Source organism: Procambarus clarkii, chromosome 62 (genome assembly GCF_040958095.1).
Source record: "Procambarus clarkii isolate CNS0578487 chromosome 62, FALCON_Pclarkii_2.0, whole genome shotgun sequence".
In the NCBI taxonomy this organism is placed as follows: Eukaryota; Metazoa; Arthropoda; class Malacostraca; order Decapoda; family Cambaridae; genus Procambarus; species Procambarus clarkii.
Window position 1 is genome coordinate 18,537,202 of NC_091211.1, and position 27,823 is coordinate 18,565,024.

Consider the following 27,823-nt stretch of genomic DNA (forward strand, 5'->3'; position numbering starts at 1 on the left):
ATATCATTAGGTAACAAAATTTAACATTTAAAATTTGAAAGCGGCTAGATAAGAGCGGCATGATATTTACAACCTCCACTCACGTGCTACAACTGTGCGCAGGGAAATTATAGGTAAACAAAGTACGCATAAGACTTATTTTTCTCTGTTCTTCACTCCTTGGATGACTTCTTGAGGAATTGTCTGTCACAATTAATGACAGCATGTTATGAGGGATAATGTTTTTGCCACCGGTGCCCCCCCCTTCGGACCCACCGGTGCCCCCCCTTCGGACCCACCGGTGCCCCCCCTTCGGACCCACCGGTGCCCCCTCCCTCGGGACCCACCAGTGCCCCCCCCTTCGGGACCCACCTGTGCCCCTCCCTTCGGGACCCACCGGTGCCCCCCCTTCGGGACCCACCGGTGCCCCCCCTTCGGGACCCACCGGTGCCCCCCCTTCGGGACCCACCGGTGCCCCCCCTTCGGGACCCACCGGTGCCCCCCCTTCGGGACCCACCGGTGCCCCCCCCTTTGGGACCCACCGGTGCCCCCCCTTCGGGACCCACCGGTGCCCCCCCCCTTCGGGACCCACCGGTGCCCCCCCCCTTCGGGACCCACCAGTGCCCCCCCCCCTCAGGACCCACCGGAGCCCCCCCTCGGGACCCACCGGAGCCCCCCCTCGGGACCCACCGGAGCCCCCCCTCGGGACCCACCGGTGCCCCCCCTCTCGGGACCCACCGGTGCCCCCCCTCGGGACCCACCGGTGCCCCCCCTCGGGACCCACCGGTCCCCTCCTCTCGGGACCCACCGGTGCCCCCCCTCAGGACCCACCGGTGCCCCCCCTCGGGACCCACCGGTGCCCCCCCTCGGGACCCACCGGTGCCCCCCTCGGGACCCACCGGTGTGCCCCCCTCTGGACACACCGGTGTGCCCCCCTCTGGACACACCGGTGTGCCCCCCTCGGGACCCACCGGTGCCCCCCCTATCGGGACCCACCAGTGTATCCCCCCCCCCCCTCGGGACCCACCAGTACCTTGGCCAACCTCCCTAGCTTGGAATAAAATTTGCTTACCAAAAAAACAATGATGATAAAAGTGCAGGTGTGTGAAGTTAATAATTGTAGTAGTGTATATCACTTGTATCAAACTGTTAATGACAATTGTACAAGTCAATAAATGGCTAGCTAGAGGTTAGTCAGATCACCTACTGGTACAAATATTGCGGCAATAATGATATGAAAATATAAAGAATACACGTTGCAGCTCAACTCTCTCCCGCACTTGAATCTGAAAAATTTCTAGTTTTTTTTTTTTTTTCGAAAAGATACATGAAAAGCACCATGTCACTTCCAGAGGCTGGTGGTGTGTAGACTTGAGGTGAGCAAGGCAGTTTAGTCTGGCATTTAACAGCCCTGAATTTAACGCATATTTCAGTAGTTGAACGTCATGACAATTCAACTTTGATAGCCACAACAAACTGGGTGGGCGGTCTCTTGGGAGTCACTGGCCCTTATAAATTATTTGAAAGACTATGGAGAAAGGGATAATAATAATAATTGATCCTTTTCATGTATGGCCATAGTCAATACACATCTTAGGGGTGATAGTATGGTGCCTGAGCACCAGGTGATGAGAGACCATCACCAGCGAGTGTCACAGACTAGCCGCTAGCAGCCATCCCTGGCGTCGGCAGCATGTAGGCGCACTGCCTGCAGCGCTACACCACTCCCTTCTTTATACTATATATCCCTCGCCACACTTCCTCAACGATTTATGGGCTATTCATGCCCGTGCCACCTCTTGGGTGGCTTAATCTTTATCAGTCATCCTCAACGATGCTCTCAACTCACTATATTCCTCCATTTCCCCCGTCGATACAATATATCACAACACATTCACAACTTGTTCATATATATATATATATATATATATATATATATATATATATATATATATATATATATATATATATATATATATATATATATAATATAGTTATTTTAATGTTTCATACCGCCGATACTGTATTGATCCGTAATTTTCACAACCATCACTCAGCCAATTATCGCTCACATGCCAAACTTGCATATCTACACTCAAAAACGTGTGTGCTTATGTCCTGCACTGTGTACATCACTACCTAGACTGTGACAAGATGGTCGCATCTACGTTGTCTATGGCACCCGTCACCACTCCTGTTACTGAATACCATGTTTCAGACCAGTCAGCTGTTGCCAGTTCCATCTGGTGATTTGGAGCAGTGGGAGGAACTTCCTGTCACTGAGAATGTAGGGCAGTGAGCTTTTCCTTATAGGCGAGGCAGCAGAGCTACGAGGATACGGTTGTAGAGGCACATAGTTGGCACAGAGGGCTCTGATGGGGGTGCGTGCTCCATCACGCACCACCTGGGCGTGTGCTGGTGCTGCTGCCCCACAGGACCCTGCTCTCTGACCTATACCACTTGGCCTGTCCATCTAATCGTCCTCTCATTTTATCCTTCACAACTGTTTCTTGAAATTGTTTTTTCCCCTCAATACATGAAGATTGTGTGGATGGTATCCCAGCTCGGTTAGTGTAGCCAGAACATGGAGTTCTCTGTCGGGTATCATGACTGTGGGTGGGTGGCGGGCGGGCTGGCGTCTCGTCGGGTACAGATGCCGACCAATGGGTGATGCATCTGTGATTCCTCTCAAGGTCTAGGTCAACTGCTTACTCGTCCATCTGCAACGAAGGGACAGAATAAATGCCATGATTCTAAATGCTACACAGACACAATTTATCCCTGGCATACCAAATGGTGATTAAATACTTGCAAGCACCACTAATGATGCCACTTGGCATCACCTACTGTTCACCGGTCCCACACAAATTCCAAAACAGTGAAATTTGTTGGCACTTTCATAACAAATGACAACATTTTACTAGTAGTGACATCAAAAGTTAAAAAGATTCCAACGTAATACAAAATGCTTATTAGGGTGGGACCCAAATTTTCGACTTGACTCACAGACCATACATGAAGCCCTCACAGTATCTTAGGCTCCGTACTACACCGTTGCTTTACTTAACGTCAAGTACCTATACAGTCAGCCTGCACGTATCTATTCCCAGTAAAGCTTGGTAAAGATTTCCCAGTAAAGCTCAAGCTAAAGATTGGTAAAGCTCGTCCTCTTCTCGGTAGCAATCACTGTTGATGGGTGATTTATGGTGGATGACAAGCAACAAAACTCTAAAGGAATCGTCTGCCTTTTATTTTTGTTTTACGTAGATCCATCAGTTCTGTGCATCACCACTTGCATCGTCTTATCACCAGGACACCACCCTTCTTCCCATCACCCCCCCCCCCTCATCACCAGCATCATCAACAGCCTTCACCAGACACCAGCCCCCTTCCCTTCATCATCATCATCACTATACACCAGCCTCCTGCCCCTCATCACCGGTGCCATCACCAGCCTCCTCCTCCCTCATCACCAGCACCGCCTAAGTCAATCACGGAGGGCGGCGCGCCTTCCGATGTACCCCGAGACGAATTATGTGATAAAAATTGCAAAACAAGATAATTACAGCGAACAAAGAAACCACCATCGGGACCCGTTCGACGAAAACACCCAGAGTCGGAACATGCCTGGAGGATTGGGGAGTGGGAGGACTGGGAAGAGGGGGAGGATTGGGTACGTGGAGGACTGGCGAGGGGCAAGAGGGGGAGACGAGAGGAGGGGAGGGGGAAGAATTTTGAGGATATGGGCAGGCGTTTCATGCGATGATAGCGCATTGATCAGAAGCTGTTGAGGTATATCAAAGCCTGCTTGCTGCATGTACACACATACACATTGAGGGACATAAATATTGATAATATAGGCAATACAGGTGACTGAGGACAGGGAAACACTGATAAAAGATGCGGGAGAATTTTGAGACCGAAAGGGAGATATCTCGTATGTTGAAGAGGAAAATGGCTAGGTATAAGGAACTAGAGAAATGAGAGAGGAAGTGGAAGGTAGAGTTAATTAGCGAGCATACAGGTAACGAAGTGGCATGTGCATGATAGGAACAGTACATCAACGTATAGCGAAAGAGCGAGACGGTGTAACTTACACTGGCTCGCTTACACTGTTGTGCTTACACTGGCTTGCTTACACTGTCCTGCTTACACTGGCTCGCTTACACTGTCTCACTTACACTGGCTCGCTTACACTGGCTCACTTACACTGTTGTGCTTACACTGTTGCACTTACACTGGCTCGCTTACACTGTTGCGCTTACACTGGCTCGCTTACACTGGCTCACTTACACTGGCTCGCTTACACTGGCTCGCTTACACTGTCCTGCTTACACTGTCCTGCTTACACTGGCTCGCTTACACTGGCTCGCTTACACCGTCTCGCTTACACCGTCTCGCTTACACCGTCTCGCTTACACTGTCTCGCTTACACTGGCTCACTTACAATGTCCTGCTTACACTGTCCTGCTTACACTGTCTCGCTTACACCGTCTCGCTTACACTGTCTCGCTTACACTGGCTCGCTTACACTGTCTCGCTTACACCGTCTCGCTTACACTGGCTCGCTTACACCGTCTCGCTTACACTGGCTCGCTTACACCGTCTCGTTTACACTGGCTCGCTTACATTGGCTCGCTTACACACTTCAAAAGACAGGTAGGAGTTTTTCCGTCACTATAAAATTGACTATGTACATACCTCAAACTTCAATATAAAAAAAAAAAAATCCCGAAAATGAAATTTAAAGTTATAAAAACAAATAAAAATGGCAGAGGCCTTTCGTTATCAAATTTATAAACACAAATATTCTCAATTGGTTTCGTTCTCGACTCACAAACGGGAATCCTGGGTTAAATCTCGAGACAAAAACGGTTGGGCACGTTTTCTTTCACCTTATGCACCCGAGAGTTGGGCAACTGTTGTGGGGTTGCATCCTTGGGAAGGTCATGTTATATATATATATATATATATATATATATATATATATATATATATATATATATATATATATATATATATATAATATATATATATATATAATATGAATGACCTTCCAGAGTGGCTAGAGCAAGTAGTGTTTAACTGTATGGGAACAACACACCTATATAGTGTCCCGTACATATAAAGGACAATCATCCCCAGGTCCTCAACACAACTGAGAGGGGAAGACGCTTTAAGCAGAGCTGGGCAGATTGCAAGGAAAGAATGGTCTAATAAATGGCTACTAGAGTTCAACTCGAGCTAGAGCAAACTAGTGAAGTTGGGTGCTGGGAACAGGCCAAGCATAAGGACTGAAATGGGGGAGGGTAAACCCTCTAGGATTCGGACAAAGAGACTTGTTTTGACCTTTCCCCATCATCTTGTCTCTCGAAATCCACTTCAACCGGATTTCATGGGTTACATACGCAGGGTTGGCCAACACTCGAACAGCCTTCAGAAATCTGAACAAGATGCCGTTCAGGACGTCATATAACGGAACAATTCTAGAATATGTGGCGCCATCGTGGAGTCCTTACCGCGTTCAACATAACACGGAGCTAAAGGAAGTCCAAATGTGTACCCCAAGAGATATGTCCCAGAGCTGGGATGTATGAGGTACGAAGAAGATAAAGAAACAGAGGAGACATGATTACTATATACAAAAATACTCAGGGTAATAAGACTGACAAGGACATTACTTGATCCATGAGGGACAAGAACAGGACACAGAAACAAAGTACCTGAATGACCACAAGGATATCAAGAAGTTTTTCGGTGAATAAAGGTATTTACTTTAAATTGATTCAAAGTAGTGAATAAATGTAATGCACTAAGAAGTGGTAGAGGCAGACTGCAAACACAAATTACCGTGTACATATGACAGCTCGGAAGGCTCTGCGTCCTGTATACAAGTCAAGCTTGAGGCGGGATCCAAGAGCTGACGATCTCGGTGAATGGAGAGCACACAGCTAGGTGAGTACTTCTCCCTCCTCCACCCACAACTGGAGGCCAACACCTCGCTCCTCCACCCACAACTGGAGGCCAACACCTCGCTCCTCCACCCACAGCTGGAGGCCAACACCTCGCTCCTCCACCCACAACTGGAGGCCAACACCTCGCTCCTCCACCCACAACTGGAGGCCAACACCTCGCTCCTCCACCCACAACTGGAGGCCAACACCTCGCTCCTCCACCCACAGCTGGAGGCCAACACCTCGCTCCTCCACCCACAACTGGAGGCCAACACCTCGCTCCTCCACCCACAACTGGAGGCCAACACCTCGCTCCTCCACCCACAACTGGAGGCCAACACCTCGCTCCTCCACCCACAACTGGAGGCCAAGATCCCATCCTTAAGAAACAGCAAGAGAAAGAACACCAAACAAAGACTCGCTTCCCGTAACGACCTTATGGAAACTTTGCAAGATTAAAATTGACAGCAAATGCAAAACACGGCCGACAGGTAATATGGGGATATTGCATTATTTACTGAGATTTAATGAAGTCAGTCCCAATGGTGGCTCGGGGATCTGAATGTGGAGAGGGGGAGGTGAGAGAGTTTGAGGGAGGAGGAGAGTCGGTGAGGGAGAGTGGGAGGAAAGGGGTGAATGGGAAGGGGAATGTGAGGGAGAGGAGGGGGAAGAGTGTTATATGAAGGATTGTGAAGAGAAGTTAGGTTCAGCCTAAGAGACTATCAAGATTATGATGGAAGGGAGAGTGTGAGGAACAGTGTGTGAAGGAAGGAGAGGGAGTGAGAGAGAAGACAGGTGTTGAGAAAGAGTGACAGTATGACAGTTTTAAGTAAGAGAATACGTGAGAGGAGGAGGAGGAACATGTCAATGTTGGTTTCGTTAATAATCCAGCTCAGATCTGGTAGTTCATTTACGGTTCTAATCACCATATATATACACTTTATGTCCTCTTTGGACACGGTGAGAGACGTGTTAGTGAGCACTCAACCATAGAGGGCAAGCGTGAGTGAGAGGGGGGGGGGGGGAGACAGCAAGCGTGTGTGAAGAGGGGTATGTTAAATGGCAGATTAGAATATATCACTGAAAGGAAGGGAGACTAAGGGAAGGTGGGTGTTGGGAGAGGGGGCGAAGGGAGGGGAGGAGAAAGTGATTGGGAAATAATGTAGTGAACTTGGAGGGTGTAGTTGTCAGTGTAGCGGACGTCTGTTCAAAATAACAACACTACTCAAATGTAAGGACGACATCACTCATCAAGACGATAATGCTTTACATCACTCGGTTAATCAGGGGAGGTACTCACCTAGGTGTGCTTCCGGGGGTTGAGATTTGGCTCTTTGGTCCCGCCTCTCAACCGTCAATCAACAGGTGTACAGGTTCCTGAGCCTATTGGGCTCTATCATATCTACACTTGAAACTGTGTATGGAGTCAGCCTCCACCACATTACTTAGGTGGAAAGGGGGGTGAGGGGTTGGAGCACGTCTCTCAAGAGCACAAAAGTGGAGAGCGCGCGAGAGCTCAATTCTGTCAGTTGTCACTGGGACATCGTGAGTTATATATTGTATTCCCTTCGTTCCCTCAGTTTGTTTTTTAATGTATCCCCCCATTTGGCGGGTGTTCCTGTATTATGATGTGTTGCTCTATCACATGGTAGTGTACATGGTAGTCACACACCTACAGGCAGTGGCATGGTTACATGGCAGACACCGCCGGGGCAGAGAGATGACACCCAGGAACCCTGGCTGTTCCACCATGCAGCCCAGCACTGCAGTGTAGGCTCCCACCACGCACCCGAGGACGTGACTAACGGGTTAGGAGATGTGAGGCTAGGAGTAAGAGATGCGAGGCTGGTAGGAGAGAGAGGGAGGCTAGAAGATGGGGGCTAGGAGAGGTTACGGGGTTAAGGGAAGAGGCCTTCACATACACCTGGCCTAGGTGATGTTTAATGAGCCGTGCGTCGTGTATGTATTACCCACAGATAACACCTCTGCCAGCCCGATAACTTACAACTTCTCCAATGAAGCATTTAAGGCCAATATAAAACCTTCCCCAAATTTGCTACTCCAAAACAGTATCTTTATGAGGCCAAAAATACACAAAATTAACGATCCCGATTCTTATTTAAAACTGTCCAGAAGAAAATTTGAGCTTCATATATCATTGTCTGGGCGCCGAGAATGGAAGTTAAGAGCTTCTATGGTCCCGTTACCCCTCACCCACCCAACGTAAACACCACCTTCGGAACCAAAAATAATACGACCCAATTCAGTCTATTAAAATAGCTTATAGACTTGTCTTGACACGCGAGTACAAAATAACGTCAACAGTTAAATAATTTGTCTAAAGCAGCATTAAATGGCACGTTAAGTATTGTAGAGGGTTAGTGAAGAGTAGGTGAGGACGAAGCCGTTGGTCGGGTGTTGGGACGCGGCCCGAGCATCACTAGCCATCATCTATCTCACGGGCTATAAATCAAATGCTAAAATCCAGGACCACGGCTACCGACATGCTCGTTTGTTTTGGCCCTCAGCACATCACAAAGTCCCCCCCCCCCCGCCGTGACTGACCTAACACACATCACTATAATGCTTACATATATATATATATATATATATATATATATATATATATATATATATATATATATATATATATATATATATATATATATATAATATACATATATATATATACATATATACATATATATATATATATACATATATATATATATACATATATATATATACATATATATATACATATATATATATATATATATATACACACACACACACAAGTGTGTAAAGCACACACACTGGCACATGACGGCGCTTAAGGGCTCCAGCCACGAGCCGGACGCCGCTCGGAGGCGCTCGCTCACACATTCAATTAGTAAGATTTAAAAAATAAAAATGGGTTGTAATGAATGTTAAAACTTGGGCTACTGAATTATTAATTGAGGAAAGGAGAAGGCAGCACGATATAAACAACAGGATCCCTTAACCCCCCCCCCCACAGTGAGAGGTAGGGGGGGGGGGCAGCCACACAGGTCAAAACATCAGAAATGATGAGGGTAAGAGGAGCCCGGATCATTAATACTGTAGGATCCCAGTGTTCAGGGGGTACACGGCTATCTTGAGATGATTTCGGGGCTTTTTAGTGTCCCCGCGGCCCGGTCCTCGACCAGGCCTCCACCCCTAGGAAGCAGCACGTGACAGCTGACTAACACCCAGGTACCTATTGTACTGCTAGGTAACAGGGGCATAGGATGAAACAAACTGTGCCCATTGTTTCTCGCCGGCGCCTGGGATCGAACCCAGGACCACATGATCATAAGTCCAGCGTGCTGTCCGCTCGGCCGACCGGCTCCCCAACGGCTAGGTTATATAGTCCCTGTGGAGCCCCTCGCTGTCCTCATGTCCCCGTCTCACTGTCTGTTCTCATCATTCACTTCTCATCTACTCTCTAGAAACACATTGCATCTGAGCTAGATGAGGTAGTACTCACCTAGTGGTTCTCACCTGGTTGTGCTTATGGGGTTAACCTCTGGCTCTTTGGTCCCGCCTCTAAACTGGTGTACAGGTTCCTGAGCCTACTGGGCTCTATCATATCTACATTTGAAACTGTATGGAGTCAGCCTCCACCACATCACTGCCTAATACATTCCATGAATGGTAGTGAAGGGCGGGGTTAGGGGGGTGGGGGTGGGTGTTGAACCGCCAGCCAGACCCCATCAGCTGAGGTAGTGGGGGGAGGGACACAGACCAGGACTCACTGACTGAGGTAGAGGGAGAGAGGGAGAGACTGGCCAGGCCTCACCAACTGAGGTGAACAGATTAAGACAAGCTCGTGAGCATCCTCCACACAAATTCAATTTAATGTCCCGAAACAGCTGGCAGTAAAGCAGCCGGTTCCTTGTAAATCTCGCACACTACTAAGCACCGGCCGGGGAGGGGCAGCCCTACCCTGCTCTAACTTGGGGGAAGGAGGCAAGCCCCACCCCGCTATAACCTAGAGTTAAGGACAGCCCCACCCCGCTATAACCTAGAGTTAAGGACAGCCCCACCCCGCTATAAATTGGGGGAGGGGGGTAGAGAACCCCAATTTTTATAGACAATGCCATTCAGGTAAATCCTTTATATATATATAATGTGATTGTATTTGATTGTGGGCGTGATGCTAGGCGGAAAAGTGAGGATAGTGATGCGTGAAGGAGTGACTCGCCACCTCCTCATACCCTTCTCACATCGCTAATGAGAGAGAGCCCCTAATGAGTGTACCCTGGTACTGCTGCTCTATTATATCAGGCCCCCACAGTGGGGTCTGGGTAGTGGGCAACTCTCGCTAAACCTGCCGGAAAATAGTCACCAAATGCAACTACATAGAATCGCAGATACCAAATCATGGAGGATGAAAGTGTTGGGAACATAGTGAAATGCGGGAGATATGTCCCTAGATTACTGTCGCCCTGTAGGCATCTGGAGGGGAAAACCTGAGCCATCTCCGATGATACATACACACAGTCCTGGGTGCACATGTACACCTAATGTGAGCATTACTGTGTGAGTTATCATGTGCGTCTCGTTACCAGCTTGAGGTGTTCCTTGCGCGGCCTCTGGTGGTAACGCGTCGGTACGTCGGCAGGATGAGGGTTTACCGGCCACTGATCCGGCTGTCCGACCGGCCACGGATCCGGCCGTCCGACCGGCCACGGATCCGGCCGTCCTATCGGCCCTCCTACCGGCCACTGATCCGGCCGTCCGACCGGCCAATACAGTTGCCGAAACAAAACAGAACGAAACAACAGCAGATATATATAACCCCGCAGGGATAAACAATAATTTCACTCAAATCCAAGCAAAACAATACAATTACATAAAACGAGGAGGAAGAGGAGGTGGGGTCACGACACCAGGAATGTCTCTAGCCAGCTGGTGCCCCCCACACCCCCCATGACTTGAGTTGGAGGGGGGGGAGGGGGGAGGAGTACTATTCTCACAATGTTCTGTCCTGTTAAACCCCCGTCTCCCACCTCCCCCTCCGTCCAATTTCCCCAAACCCCTCCCAGCTCCCCGCCACACCTGGATGTCCGCAGCCGGCTGGTCATGCGTGCTAAGCAGCTTCTACACCTTTCTTTTGCCGAAATGGTTGTGAGTCTCTCCCCCAGCAGACAAGGGGGGCCCCCAGCAGACAGGGGGGGGGGGCTCCCAGCAGACAGGGGGGGCCCCAGCAGACAGGGGGGTCCGCCCAGTAGACAGGGGGGCGCCCCTGGGACTACTAACAGGAGCGTCACGACGGAAACCACGAAGGAGGGAGAGAGTGAAGAGGTTCTGATAAGTGTCAGGGACGTGTAGTAGTAGTGGTGGTGGCTACACTGTGGTTGTGGTGGTTACACTGTGGGTGTGGTGGTGGTGGTTACACTGTGGATGTGGTTCATTGTACAATTACTTAACCAATGTAATGCCCCAAGAACGCGGCGGTGGAGCCCATACACAATTTCAAATGTAGATATGAAAAAGAGCCCAATAGACTCTAGAACCTGTAGACCAGCTGACTGACCGTTGAGAGGCGGGACCAAAGAGCCGAAGCTCGTCCCCAGGAAGCACAACAAGGTGAGTATACCCCCCCTACCCCACCAAACACCCCCACCCCTTCGTTCGCGTCACCGATATGACAACCCACTCGTTCAGGAGACTCGTACTGGGGTTAAAAATAAATTCCCGCCGCGCAGGAAAATGGTCTGTAGTCCGCCGCAGAGGTGATCTCTCAAGAGAAAGTTTTTTAATAGGTCGTTTTACCAGCTGGGCCGTAATTGTCGGCCGATAAAGGCGTGAGCTGCACACAGACCGTCCACCGGCGAGCTGGGGGGGGGGGGGGGCGAGAGGGGGATGGGGGGGGGGGCCCGGTGGATGGATGGGGGGCCCGGTGGATGGATGCGGGGGCCTGGTGGATGGATGCGGGGGCCCGGTGGACGGATGGGGGGCCCCGGTGGATGGATAGGGGGCCCCGGTGGATGGATAGGGGGCACGGTGGATGGATGGGGGGGCCCGGTGGATGGATGGGGGGGCCCGGTGGATGGATGGGGGGGCCCGGTGGATGGATGGGGGGGCCCGGTGGATGGATGGGGGGCCCGGTGGATGGATGGGGGCCGGAAGGAGTATGGATAAATATCTACTGAAGTGAAGGTGTTCGATAAAATAGATGTTCTGTAATATATTAATGTACCAGAGTAGGCGTGAGCATACTAGCGCACGCACACACACACATACACCCACCCACACACACCCACACACACCCACACACACCCACACACACCCACACACACACACACACACACACACACACACACACACACACACACACACACACACACACACACACACCCACCCACCCACCCATCCACACCCACACACACACACACACACACACACACACACACCACACACACACACACACACACACACACACACACACACACACACACACACACACACACACACACACACACACACACACACCCCACACACACACACACACACACACACCCCACACACACACACACACACACACACACACCCCACACACACACACACCCCACACACACACACACCCCAAACACACACACACACACACACACCCCACACACCCCACACACACACACACACACACACACACACACACACACACACACACACACACACACACACACACACACACACCCACACCCACACAAACCCCCCCCCCCCCCCACACACACTGTAGATCTTCAAGGACACATTGTCAACATAATGTGATGTGGCCAAATTCTGTGACATAAAGCTTTACGAGCGTAGGTTCATCTGAGGGTTGGAGAGGGGAGAGGGAGGTGAGGGAAAGAGGGAGATGATGGGAAAGAGGGAGATGATGGGAAAGAGGGAGATGATGGGAAAGAGGGAGATGATGAGAAGGAGGGAGAGAAGGGGGTGGAATTAGCGCAGGTAGCGCAGCGAGTAATTAGACACCAAGCCTTCCTCTCGTCTAATGCATCTTTTTTTTCACATAATCGACCAATTACGTTAACAAATGCGATGTACTGATAAAGCACCAGAATGATGGTCTCGTTTTCTATGCATCGCGTCGATAGGTTAGGTTAGGTTCGAACCTGACAGTTTTTAGAGTGGCAAATCATGAGAACGGAGTGTCAGTGTAACCGATTGCTCGATAAAGAGGTTAAGCCACCCCAGAGGTGGCACAGGCATGAATAGCCCGTAAGTGGAGGCTGTTTAGAGCCAGTAGCAGTAGAGCTGTTACTGTAGGTCTGTGGATGGATGAGGCGGCGAGCAGGGAGGATGTGGGGGGGTCCTAATGGGACAACTAGCTGTATCTAAAGCTCTTAACTCCTGTACTTTCAAAGACGACACTCTGTAACTTTCAAAATCGATTTGAGATGAGCTCGGTAATCGGTATCATAATTATAGTCCCCATCTACTGGCAAAACTCCAATAGGTTCATAAATGCCCAAGTGAGATAGGGAGTGGAATAACTTTGTTGTTTGGAATAGGTAACCTTTGTCCCACACTGATCGCCTCCTGCTCCATACAATATATATATATAAATATATATATATATATATATATATATATATATATATATATATATATATATATATATATATATATATATATATATATATTATAGTTACAATGGAAAGCTACATACATTGCAGTGCACCGACACAAGCCAAACCGTAGCACAGTAAATATAGTTGACGTCCCCCGATCAGTGGGCTTAAGGTGGGTCGGGCCTCCATATTACCTAGATGGGGCCGCGGGGGAAACCATGTTGGTAGCCATGCTCACGGTACGTCATGTTGGCAACCCTGTCTTGAGGGTGAACTGTGTCAGCCGCTGGAAGAGGCCACACCAAGGTACACATATACATATGTATATAACTATGTATACATATACATAGTTATATGTATACATAAACAGGCTAGCGATTATACACGAATATCTTTTGGAATATTGAGTTTTGACACAAAACAATTCATATAATTCATTTTTAATGTGTTCTGAAAATGACAAAATTAGGTCAACATTAATAATTTAGCAAATTGTATAGTCTGAGAGAATGTTAAAAATTAATTTTAATTTGCAAATCTGACTGAAGTCTGAACACAGCGGTAACAGCAACATATTCAAGCACAAAATAAGTGCATGAAAAAGTCAAATCGGCCGATGGTGAAAGGCAAAGAAAAGTTTGATATAAGTAAGACAATTCTGCGACATCAATGAAAACAGCAGAGGGTAAAGATTTCCCTTAAGGCGTGGGGGAGGGGAAGTTTGAGAGGAGGGAGAGGCGTAGGCAAGGAGGGAGGAAAGAATCCGTGGATGCAGGGCAAGGGATCTGTGGAGGCAGTGGGAGGGGGGTATATGGGTAGGGGATGTGGAGGAAAGGAAGGCAGAGGGGTAGGGAGCGTGGAGACAGGTATGGTGGCTGGCAGGGAGAAGAGTGTGGGAGGGAAGAGGGTAAAGAGGGAGGTAGGAGGGGAGAGAGAGAGAAAGTCAGGAAACGTGAGGTGGAGGCAAAAAGTGAGTTGAGTAAGAGCGGGAGGACAAGGCTAAGAGCTCCCAGAGGTCTCCCGACCACACCAAATTATCATACAGAAGTCATTTAGTGCTGTCGCCGCCGCTAAACCCACCACATCAAGAACATATGGTTGTGATTTAAGAATTACTGCCAGAATTATGCAAAGTACAACCAGAGAACGAGAGCCACTTGCAAGAAGTCGGGAGGCAGTAGGGAGGGGAGGGGGAAGAGGGGGAGGGAGGTTCTGAAGTAAGAGGAAGGAGGAGGAGGAGGGAGAGAAGGATATGGGAAATATCAGCAATATACCGGGGAAAAGGTTGAGGTTAAGATGACCTGGAGAGGAGCAGAGTCAACAGCAGAGAGCGATGAACCTGCAGCAGGAAGCGCTGGGTCGGGGAACAAACCCGGGGAAGATGAGCAACGCAGGAAAAGTGCAGCTAATTCAGACGGTGGATCAGACATAGCCAGCCCTACACGTCTCAGACACGACGGGTGGAGGAGAGCGGGCCCCACCTGTGCTAAACACGCCTCTCAAACTACGACCACCGCTGCTCAGGTCTCTCAAGAGGGAACTAGCAGAGTGGGAAAGTTTAAGGAAAATGTGTAATCCAAACATTACCAACCTTAACATTGTCATCATTCACCATCATAACTGTTAACACACTCTCCACATCACCATTATCTTTTCATATCACTAGAACACAAGATTACAGGATATATCCTAGTGTCCTATACTAGGCAGCTCCTATATATATCCATTTATTATGTATATCGAACCTACGCTTGAAATAATCTAGTGAACCCAACGTCAATTATATTAACAGTAATTTGTTTCATAAATCAACAAATTCCATTTTCGAACCAATATTTTCTCAGTGTTTTTGTGAATCTAAACGTATCCAATTTGTATTCATTATTTCGTGTTTTATGTTAACAGTAATATACTTTTGTTATACCCTTTCATTCATCTGTATATTTCCATCATGTCACCCCTCACTCGTTGCCTTTCTAGAGAATATGAGTAAAACTTTCTTAAATTAATATCTTTCAAGAAGTGAGGTTTTTAATTCCTGGGAATAAGTGTCATCTTCCTCTGTATTCGTTAAGGTGACTATGTCACCTAAACGAGTCACCTATACCACGGTGACCAAACTGAACTGCATGATGTAAAGCGGGGTCCAACATGGGTAGGTTAAAACTGAAGAAAAACATTGTCTTAATACTAAGGCTTCTAGATGTGAGCGCCAGCATTTTGTTTGTCTTGTTCGGTACACTGATTAGTTGGGATCTTAAAACCCAAAAATCATGACTAGATTTTTTTTTTTTGCATTCAGATTTGACAATTTCAACATTGTCCAGGTAATATATGGTAACATTATCATCATTATCTCGCCTCAAAACCATAGAATTGTCAGCATGATATTGCATCTAACAATTATTTCTTCAATGTAAAATTGTAAATAGTTTTCTAGCAATTTTATTATGAATTTACTTCCCGACCTATTTTTGTATCGTCTGCAAATTTGCAAATGTTGCTGCAGAAATCTGTCTAAATTGTTTATATACATATGGTAAGCAAGAGAAGTCCCAGTACACAGCCCTTCGGCACTCCACTTACAACTGTCTCCCACTCGGACATGACCACTAAGAGATCACCACCGCCATCTCTTAGCTTAACCACTGCCATCTCTTTACATCGCCTGTGCCTCTTCAAATCTAGCACTACTGGTGGAAGCACTCAACATATGACGTCTCTAAAGCGAGGTCATGTGACCAAAGGTCATGTCTGCCGGACATGCCGATAACCGCGCCTCCAGACCCCAAGTCAGGTCACCAAGTTCTTCAGCTTGGTATCACAATTACAGTGAAACAATTACTAAAGCGAAGCCAGGAGCGGCAAGTCGTCTTGTTACTTTACGACTCGAGAGACTCGAGGGTGAGCACCTGGCACTCAAGAGAGGCCCGCCGAGCACAAATGACACGCCACAATGTCTGCATTAGCGGGGATGACGCGGGCGGTTTGTGTGTGTACACAAGGAGCTCCCAGCCAGCACCAGATGGCTGAGGAGGAGGAAGGTGCTCCCTGCTACAAGTATATTATATCACAGGCGCTGCAACGCACGCATTAGCTGGTATTAAGCAACAAATCTACCAGATGAGATCATACCCAACGACACTGAAACCTGTTACTGCAGATTACGACCGAGGCTACACGTTGTCACAGTTCCCCTCTGACTATCCTCTCCTCTTCCCCTCCCCAGTGAACACTCGGGGGAAAACTCCACACTTCCCCTCTGAATACCCTCCCCTTGCTACACTTACCACAACACCATTTCTCCAGCATATTACAAGAACCGTATATACAATAAAGCGGATTTCATGCAAGACGTAAAAGGTGGGTGCACGGGTATAGTGATGGGTGCACGGGTACAGGGATGGGTGCACGGGTACAGGGATGGGTGCACGGGTACAGGAATGGGTGCACGGGTACAGGAATGGGTGCACGGGTACAGGGATGAGTGCACGGGTACAGGGATGGGTGCACGGGTACAGAGATGGATGCACGGGTACAGAGATGGGTGCACGGGTACAGAGATGGGTGCACGGGTACAGAGATGGATGCACGGGTACAGGGATGGGTGCACCCAGGTCTAGACCTGGTACACAGAAAATACCACCTCCAACAAATGCCACCAACAAGAGCTTCCAACAAAAAGAGGGTTTGATAAACAAGGCTCAGCAATGACGCACTCGCCTGCAACCCGTCCTCGAATTTGACGATATAGTAACCAGCGTTACAAATACAACTATTGAGAGTAACGGTTCACAAATATCTACGTCTTCTATGCATCGGATTCGATAGGTTAGTTGGATTGCTTGGGTTCGTACCTGTTTAAAATAGGAGATTGTACTTTTTTTTACGGAGTGACAAATCAAGAGAATAGCAAATTACGCTTACTTAAAGCTGCCTAAAGTGGCCAACCACAGCTTGTATCATACTCTGGCCTTAAGCTGTCTTCTGGCCACAACTGTGTCAGTGTTCAGTGTTGTTTGGGCACAATCCAGAGGATAAGCCGGGGACTTGAAACGGTAGAGCGGATTAGGAGGAAAGCAAGCAAGTTGGTTGGTTAAGTGAGGTGTCTGAGGATAAGCCAGTAGCTTGGGGGGGGACACATTAGTGGCTTGTAGGTGTAAAACTGGTTAGGAAGGAAAGCCATGTAAAGGCCAAAGGGAGTTGACAGTACGTGACAACCCATCCTACTGAAATGATAGTACTTATAGTAACTATTTGGACGAATAGTGTACGTTTGTACCAATATGTAGTGATGGACCACCAGTAAACCACTTTTTATACTATTAATTTTAGTCAGGAAAAATAAAGCTAAAAATCAAAGTAAAAATGTTCCTAGATCTAGTATAGTACATATATATATACTATATTAAGCCTAGGAGTGCTGGGAGAAGTTAAGTCTTATACTTACGTTGCTGTTAAAAAAAAAGTTTCTGGTTTGTCCAAATTCAGTAATAGAAAAGTCATCTTTCTGGTGGTCCATCACTACATATTGGTGCATTCGACCAAATAGTTACTATAAGTACTACATGTTAGGAGGATGGGCTGGCATGTGAAGTGGTGAGCACACCTGTTCAGTGGAAGTTTTGTTGTCGATTTGTTCCCCGTCAATCATCTCGTTGCCAGTAAACTTCTCTGTTATTGGAAGTTCGATGGTAATCTTTCAATTATAAGTAGAAGTTCACCCAGTTTATATAAATCTCTTAACTATTAGATCCAGTGCTCATAGTTTCAAGTGATAATTTAATTGATATGTACATTCCAGCTTGTGAAACTCCTGCCTTTTGCTTGTTTTGTTTGATCCAGAATTTAGTCAAGCAGTTTGGTGTAGTATATTAACATGGATCATAAAGGGCTCCCTGGGGGTGGTGGCAACTGCCCTGGGGGAATTGGAGTTCAGTTTAGTTTTGGTTGTCTTTACATAGGCTTACATTAAGTTAAATATTGTCAGAAACGTAAATTATTACATTATAAGAGGTAATATGTGTGTGTGTACCATCCCCCCCCCCCCGCTTCACACACACACACACACACACACACACACACACACACACACACACACACACACACACACACACACACACACACACACACACACACACACACAGGAAGCAGCTGCGTAACAGCTGTCTAACTCCCAGGTACCTATTTACTGCTAGGTAACAGGGGCATAGGGTGAAAGAAACTTTGCCCATTTGTTTCTGCCTGGTCCTGGAATTGAACCCGGGCCACAGAATTACGAGTCCTGCGTGTTGGCCGTTCAGCTACCAGATCCCCCCCCCACACACACATATATGTGTACTTACCTAATTGTCCTTGCGGGGGGTCGAGCTCTGGCTCTTTGGTCTCGACTCTCAACTGTCAATCAACTGATGTACAGGTTCCTGAGCCTACTGGGCTCCCTGTCATTATTGTGTATGTGTGTGTGTGTGTAAAAATTAGTAGTTAGTAACAGTTGATTAATTGACAGTTAAGAGGCGGGCCGAAAGAGCAGAGCTCAACCCCCGCAAGCACAACTAGGTGAATACAGACCCGTGTACGTAAGTTATGACAGAAGGCAGCAATAAGCACTTTGAACACGACACAAACCAGTGCTGACAACTATTGACTCCTTATCAACTGAAGGGAGCCTCCAACTATCGCTTGCTCTCTTTCCAAAGATTTTGTGGATTTCACTGATCACTGTGGTATCTTTTCCAGGTCCTCCCAGTTACAGTGTCCACCTCCTCTGGCCGAGGTGGTAGTGCTGACCGTCACACCTTCATCAGTGTCAACACAAACGGTAGGTCTTCTTCTAAAATAATAATTATGACCATATCATACCTGTTGGGGATTGTTTTGGTCCAGGTTTTTACATAGGCAATTCCAAAATAGGTTCATCAACTAGGTGTGATAGTTTATTTAGAAATCCATACGTGTTTATCGTTAAGCTGTGGTCTTCTATAAATGTAATGATACTGCCCTCTAATAGCTGTTTACATTAGTTTACCTGGTTGATACCTGGTTGAAGGGGTTCTGGGAGTTCTTCTACTCCCCAAGCCCGGCCCGAGGCCAGGCTTGACTTGTGAGAGTTTGGTCCACCAGGCTGTTGCTTGGAGCGGCCCGCAGGCCCACATACCCACCACAGCCCGGTTGGTCCGGCACTCCTTGAAGAAAACTGTCTAGTTTCCTCTTGAAGATGACCACGGTTGTTCCGGCAATATTTCTTATACTCGCTGGTAGGGTGTTGAACAACCGCGGACCTCTGATGTTTATACAGTGTTCTCTGATTGTGCCTATGGCACCTCTGCTCTTCAGAGATGTCAAATTAATACGGCGATGACACAATACACATTTCCAGTCAGCTTCCGTGATTATCGGGGTGACATTGACTAGTCCCCAGTCGCGCGACACCTTGTCCACTTCTAATGACTCGTTAAATACTACCTGGCATCAATACGTGCTGCTTACTCTCTTAATAGCCTGGTGGCACTTGATCAAGCTCGTACCAGTTCCTTACATGTAGCTTCTCTAGTTATATAGTGTTGTGATATTAATGATAACATTATATTCAATGTACATTGTTATTGCCCTTCGAGGGAGAGAGAGAGGGAGGGTGGGAGAGGAACGAAGGGAGGGAGGATGAGTGAGGGAGTGAGTGAGGGAGAGAGTGAGTTTACGTGTGTATTCACCTAGTTGTGCTTGCGGGGGTTGAGCTCTAGGCTCCTTGGTCCCGCCTCTCAACTGTCAATCAACTGGTGTACAGGTTCCTGAGCCTACTGGGCTCTATCATATCTACATTTGAAACTGTGTATGTGTCTCTTTCGCTCTCTCTCGCGCGAGCAAGAGAGAGAGCGAGATAGAGAGAGAGAGAGTAAAGGGGTACGGGGAAGGGGGAGATTCAGATTAGATCCAAAGTGGATTTATAATTGATACGATTTTTAATGAATTTATAATGAGGGCGGGAAAGTTAGGAGGTGTGAGAGGGGGCTGCAAGGGGAGACAGGGAGCGCGACCGAAATATTTCCCGAGTTAGTAGGGGAGAGTTCTTGCAGTGGGTGGGTGGGGGTGGGGAGAAGTTCGCAACACAACCACCGCCATGGACCACGCCACGGCCTTGGGCAATTAAGGAGAATAATCAGACTAAAAGGGAGTGTTGGAGCGGTAATGCGCGCGGGTGTGGAGTGCGTGGCAACCGCCTGCCCCATAAACCGGTTAGGGCAGAAGGCGCGCGAAATGAGCCGATGGCGGTGCCGGCGACGAGAGGAACCCGCACCGCACCGGTGGGTAAGGTAGCTGACGGGGGGGGAGGCTTCCCTCCTGCTGGTGGTTGTGGTGTGGTACAACAGCTTCGCCAGTTGAAGCTGGTCTTCATCTTGACGGTATTCAATATCACGTTGATGTGAATTTGGTGTGGGCGTGTTGTTGTACCCTCTTGTACCGTTGTGGAGACGGGCTCTAGCGGCGGCGGTGATATTTCCCCGTGTTCTTGTTATTTTTGGTAGTGCGGCAGGTGATGTGGCTCTAGATGATACACCCCCCCCCCTCCTTATGGTTAGTGGTGGGTGGTGGTTGTGGTGGTAGTGGGTGTGTGATGGATGGTGGTGCTTACCTAACAGTGTCTCCAGAGTAATGAGGTCTAGTTATTTATCCCCCGCCCTACTAGCCTTGTTGCACGTGTTGCATTACAACTTAATTATTTTGACGTTCAAATTCTTTGTAAAATCTGGCCTTAAAATTGTGGATGGAGGTGGCTTCCACAACGTCTTTCAGCCCATTTCACTTGTTGACTACCTGTAGAGGGTCGCAGGTTTTCCTTACATACCTTCGGTTCATTTGCCGAAGGAAAAAGTCTGAGCTACTCGCACATGTAGCGCCGAGACTAACTTACAATGGTGAAGAAGCTACATATTTACGCTCCGGCAACAGCTCTGGTCAGAGGGAGCCGGTCAGCCGAGCGGACAGCACACTGGACTTGTGGTCCTGGGTTCGATCCCAGGCGCCGGCAAGAAACAATGGGCAGAGTTTCTTTCACCCTATGCCCCTGTTACCTAGCAGTAAAATAGGTACCTGGGTGTTAGTCAGCTGTCACGGGCTGCTTCCTGGGGGTGGAGGCCTGGTCGAGGACCGGGCCGCGGGGACACTAAAGCCCCGAAATCATCTCAAGATAACCTCAAGAGAAGCAACACCAACACGTCTTATGTCTGTGTGTCAGTCAACGGATTTCGATAGTCATAATAAGTCGTTCTGTGTCTCGGTGTTGACTATACGTTGGCCCCTCGGGATGGTCTACGTAATTAGTAGCCTCGCTTACTGAAGGAAGGAGTATTACAAGTCACTGACCCAACGGACGGATAGGCGGGCGGGCCAACGGACGGATAGATGGAGGGGCGGAGGAATGGATGGATGGTCGAGCAAATGGACGATGGCAGGGTGAACAAATGAGCCAGTCATTTAACATTGTAGGGAAAAAATCGTTTATGTGCTTTAAATACATAAATTGTAAGCGGGTACAGTCTTAGCACAACCTGAGGGAGGGAGGGAGGGAGGGAGGGAGGGAGAGAGGGGAGGGACAGAGAGAGGGGAGGGGGGGGAGAGAGAGGGAAGGGACAGAGAGAGAGAGAGGGGAGGTGCAGAGAGAGAGGGGAGGTACAGAGAGAGAGAGGGGAGGGACTGAGAGAGAGAGGGGAGGGACAGAGAGAGAGAGAGGGGAGGTACAGAGGTTAGGGGAAGGGATTAGAGGGGGAGGGAAGGAGAGAGAGGAAGAGGTAGAGGGAGAGAGCGAGGGGGGGGACAGAGGTGGGAGGGGAGGAGTGAGGGGGAGGGAAGGAGAGAGAGGTAGAGGGAGAGACCGAGGGAGGGGGGGGGGCATAAGGGGGGGGGTAGGGAACATGCAAGGCGCTCCACCACACCTCCCAAGGTGAGATAATTTGCAAGATGAAGACCTCGTGTTGATTAATTTCTCCCAGGATAGTCCGCTTGGCGGCAATTTCCGGGCCCTTCCTCACACCCTCATTCCTTCCCTCACACCCTCATCCCTTCCCTCACACCCTCATTCCTTCCCTCACACCCTCATCCCTTCCCTCACACCCTCATCCCTTCCCTCACACCCTCATCTCTCTCCGCTCCTTTAACTCCCTTTCCACTAATCTGTCTCTCTCTGCCCAACCACTTAGGCTGGACGTTAGAGCGACGGTCTCGCTTCATGCAGGTCGGCGTTCAATCCCCGACCGTCCAAGTGGTTGGGCACCATTCCTTCCCTCCGTCCCATCGCAAACTCTTTCCAAGTGCTATATAGTCGTAATGACTTGGCCTTTCCCCTAATAATATTTTGTATGTGTGTAATATATATATATATATATATATATATATATATATATATATATAATATATATATATATATATATAAAATCTTGTATATTAACCTCGCATTCCTTGTTGTCTTCTTCACTACCTGAAGACGAACATACATGAACAGCACATGTGATATTAAATTGAACATTACACAACTCATATACCAGCGAGCATAAATCAACCCATTGTTCAACAGTTTCATAAAAGGAACATATATAATTAACAGGAACGTCTGTGTCTCTGCCACTGGTGATGTAAAAAGCTCATAATTGGAACCTAAGACTAGACAACTCAAACAAATCGAGGTAGAACAACTAATTAGCAATGAAGGTAGAATTGTAGTCTTCCTTCGTGAAAGCAATGGACACACACACAAGAAAACCAAGAACACAACGCTCGTAAAATAATGCTGATCCTGCTTTACTTACAAATATTTTAATTGCAAATGTGATTATTAGTGATGAGTGTGTGGGAGTGTGAGGACCTGGGCTGATCACCAGGGGGGTAACACAGCTGGAGAACAAGAGTCGCTATACAATACGACACGACAAGGTACACACGCGCCTAAATTTATTACTTCCTCGGGAGACAATATCTCTGCTCTACAGCACGACTCAGATTGACAAATTCTTCAACTTCGTCAATTTAGACATACCATCGTTGGGTCTTGTGACTGCCAGCTGCACGATGACACCCATCTGCACTATTAGACAATACTGTCGTATGCCTCTAAACTACAGTTCAAGCTGGCTTTAAGCGCAACTTTAATATATATATATATATATATATATATATATATATATATATATATATATATATATATATATATATATATAATACCCTATTAATATCCCCTAGTGTTCTGTCTTGTGTTAATGCCACATCACCCTTCCCACCTCACTCATATATATATATATATATATATATATATATATATATATATATATATATATATATATATATATATATATATATATATATATATATATATATATATATATATATTCAGGGACTATCAGGAGAAAGCGGCAATCTATTACGACTATATAGCACTGTATTATATATGAAAGTATCTATAATGGGCCAATTATATTTATAATTAAAGTCTTGCGAAGAAAATCGAGAACTTGAAGGACAAACCCAGAGCCAGAGAGGAGAGCCGAACAGATAGTGTCATGGCGGGTGGTGCGCTTTTACCACCTCTTTCCCCTGGCTGCCGTTTCCCGCCATTACGGCGGCCACAGTTATGCAGGAAGGTGGGCCAATTATAGAGCAAGGCCGGGCCACCTTTATACCAGCACCACGCCCACTTCAGAACACTTCAGACCCACACCCAACTTTTATGGATTTACAGTCTAAACTTTTTTGTTGGTTCTGTTGCAAGGACACCACACCCAGGAGGATGGAAAGTGGAGAGAGGATGGAAGAAGTGGAGCAAGAGGAGAGAGAACTAGAGGGTAGAGAGAGACTCAAGGCTCAGGAGACTCAAGGCTCAGGAGACTCAAGGCTCTGGAGACTCAAGGCTCAGGAGACTCAAGGCTCAGGAGACTCAAGGCTCAGGAGACTCAAGGCTCAGGAGACTCAAGGCTCAAGAGAGAGACCTAATGATAGTGCTGAAGAACTAGAACAACTCAATGAGAACACACATCACATTTCTGCTTCAATCACCATCAAGCAGGACTAAGATGTTCAGAGTTCAGGATAAATCATTTTTGAAAGGTAAACTTGAGAACGGAAGTTATTAAGGCTACCCAAGAGGAATATGTACATGAATGTGGATCGATCAGTATTCTGAACAAGTCGCCAGAATCCCCCATAATGAATCGATCCAATATTCCATTCGATCTGTGAACACCAGTCCTGTGCTTGCCTACGTTCTTCAACAGGAAGTAGACCAATGAGTTATAATGGTGTCTGCATTCGCAATAACTTGTGCTTCTTTATAAACGCCTGTATGACATTTGAACACCTGTATGACATTTGAACACCTGTATGACATTTGAACACCTGTATGATGGTAATTGAGCACCGTGTCATCAACAAAAGACAGAACCTGTAGTTATGAATGGAATGTAAACAATATAGATTTTTGTACCTAAAAAAAAAATAAAAGGTTCGTTTCGTAATATTGTGTAGAGAGCCTGAGAAAGAAGGCAACAACCAAACATAACTTTTTCTAGGCTCATTATAGTAGATATATACAAAAATTGGCCTGTGATCCCATATATTCGGCCTAGGATGTCTCGTGTAGGCCTAGGACAAGTGCCTTGTAAGTGGACAAGTGACTGGTTCCCGACACAGATTTACTGTTATTCTGATTCAATTAAGGCATTTAGCATTAAAAAAGCACGAAACGTTAATTTTTTCGGGAAAACCGTGCAGATTTTGTGCATTCCACGCATAGTATAGGGAGCCGGTCGGCCGAGCTGACAGCACGCTGGACTTGTGATCCTGTGGTCCTGGGTTCGATCCCAGGCGCCGGCGAGAAACAATGGGCAGAGTTTCTTTCACCCTATGCCCCTGTTACCTAGCAGTAAAATAGGTACCTGGTTGTTAGTCAGCTGTCATGGGCTGCTTCCTAGGGGTGGAGGCCTGGTCGAGGACCGGGCCGCGGGGACACTAAAGCCCCGAAATCATCTCAAGATAACCTCAAGAAGATAGTATCTATAGGTACCACCATTTATGAAAATCGGATATCTAAAATTCTGATGAAATCACACGGTTCATACACTCACAGCAGCAACACTCAAATCAGAGATATTTTATTCGCTTAAAATTATGGTGAAATCCTCTCGATTTGGGGTCGGGTTTACCAACCGGATGGGACAGGGCTCCGAGACCACTTGGCTCATCTCTAGCGGAAAGAATATATATTTTCTTTTAAACTATGCCTAGAAAAGGGTCTCTGCAAGCCACACTGAAATGTCCTCTGGGTCATCGCTGCATGCAATCTCATCTATTAAATAGATTTAATTAGTAAGGTTCATACAATATATGCTTAACTGCTGCGGTTAAACAAACTTTACAGTGAACGACAAGTTAGCCTGCACCTTCTTAACTACACACTGCTGCTCTCCTGGATGACCTGCTATTAATTACCCACCTTTCCTCGACTTCTCGATAAGGTAGAATTCCTTAGAATTCAACCGACTATATGAAGGTTCTACAACGCAGTTCACTATCTGGAACCCCCTTCCCCACCGCCGCCTGGGCTCCTTCCACACCGCCACCTGGGCCCCTTCCCCACCGCCGCCTGGGCTCCTTCCACACCGCCACCTGGGCCCCTTCCCCACCGCCGCCTGGGCCCCTTCCCCGCCGCCGCCTGGGCCCCTTCCCCGCCGCCGCCTGGGCCCCTTCCCCGCCGCCGCCTGGGCCCCTTCCCCGCCGCCGCCTGGGCCCCTTCCCCGCCGCCGCCTGGGCCCCTTCCCCGCCGCCGCCTGGGCCCCTTCCCCGCCGCCGCCTGGGCCCCTTCCCCGCCGCCGCCTGGGCCCCTTCCCCGCCGCCGCCTGGCCCCTCCAATTTAGAGGTGAACTCGTGAATACATTTAGTCAGACGAGGGCGCCAGAGGGCCAGCGACGTCCTCAGCACGACACAACCCAAGATAACAGTAGTAAGCATTGTAGGGAAGAACTCGGTATGCTGATGATGTAGAAGACCACAAAGTAGAGAGCAGACCAATAGTCCTCATAGGACAAAAGTCATCTACCAATATAATCTACCCCCTTTGTTGACGTTGCTCTACATAGGCTTACCAAACATGACAGATACAAAGGTATCTCCATGGCGCTGGAGAATGATGAAGTAGATGGTAGATGGAGTACCTAGTAGATGGGGTAGACCTGGGTTAGGTAGGTGAGAGGATTTATGTTATCGTGGGCTTCTCTGATGTCTTCTAAGGAATATATATATATATATATATATATATATATATATATATATATATATATATATATATATATATATATATATATATATATAAAATATATTCGAAGTGTATACATGCTGTGGTTTTAAACCCCGCTTGATGCCATGGTACCTGGCCCGCCTGATGCCATGGTACCTGGCCCGCCTGCTGCCATGGTACCTGGCCCGCCTGATGCCATGGTACCTGGCCCGCTTGATGCCATGGTACCTGGCCCGCCTGATGCCATGGTACCTGGCCCACCTGATGCCATGGTACCTGGCCCGCCTGATGGCATGGTACCTGGCCCGCCTGCTGCCATGGTACCTGGCCCGCCTGATGCCATGGTACCTGGCCCGCCTGATGCCATGGTACCTGGCCCGCCTGCTGCCATGGTACCTGGCCCGCCTGCTGCCATGGTACCTGGCCCACCTGATGCCATGGTACCTGGCCCGCCTGCTGCCATGGTACCTGGCCCGCCTGATGCCATGGTACCTGGCCCGCCTGATGCCATGGTACCTGGCTCGCTTGATACCATGGTACCTGGCCCGCCTGATGCCATTTAATTTGCCCTCATCTTGAAGAGATTTGCCCAGTAGGACACCGCACGTCGACCCCAGAATTTTCTTTGGGATATTCCAGGTGCATACAGATGAGCATTGAGGAGATGGGGACGCTGGGAGGAGGAGGAGGAGGAGGAGATGGAGGTTTGGAGGCGGGGGTGTAAGGTGGGGAGAAGTAGAGAGGTGAAGATGAAGGAGTGTTAGGTGGAAGGATGAAAGAAGTATTTTTCTCCATCCAATTGGTAACACAGGGAAAGATCTACCAGAGAGTAGGGTAGATCAACTCCCACCCCTACCTCACCCCACGCCCGCAAGCACGCACGCACGCGCTCGCGCACGCACACACACACACACACACACACACACACACACACACACACACACACACACACACACACACACACACACACACACACACACACACACACACACACACTTGTAGAAAAAAATAAA

General features: G+C 48.0%; 2 protein-coding genes across 2 annotated transcripts in view; one reads left to right on the forward strand and one right to left on the reverse strand.

Moving 5' to 3' along the window:
- Nucleotides 1-978: 978 nt before the first annotated feature.
- LOC123752761 (forkhead box protein O) overlaps nucleotides 979-27,823 on the reverse strand; it is a 184,358-nt gene continuing 157,513 nt past the window's right edge. Inside the window, exon 3 of the mRNA XM_069308292.1 lies at nucleotides 979-2,699. The gene's annotated coding sequence lies outside the window, so the exon portion shown is untranslated. The remainder of the gene's footprint in view (nucleotides 2,700-27,823) is intronic.
- LOC138354333 (uncharacterized) lies at nucleotides 26,061-26,444 on the forward strand. Its single transcript, XM_069308488.1, has one exon. The coding sequence runs from the start codon at nucleotides 26,061-26,063 to the stop codon at nucleotides 26,442-26,444; it is 384 nt and encodes a 127-aa protein (XP_069164589.1).

Bases quoted from the DNA above. Each gene is read 5' to 3' on its own strand.
- LOC138354333 (XM_069308488.1), top strand. From the start codon at position 26,061: ATGAAGGTTCTACAACGCAGTTCACTATCTGGAACCCCCTTCCCCACC.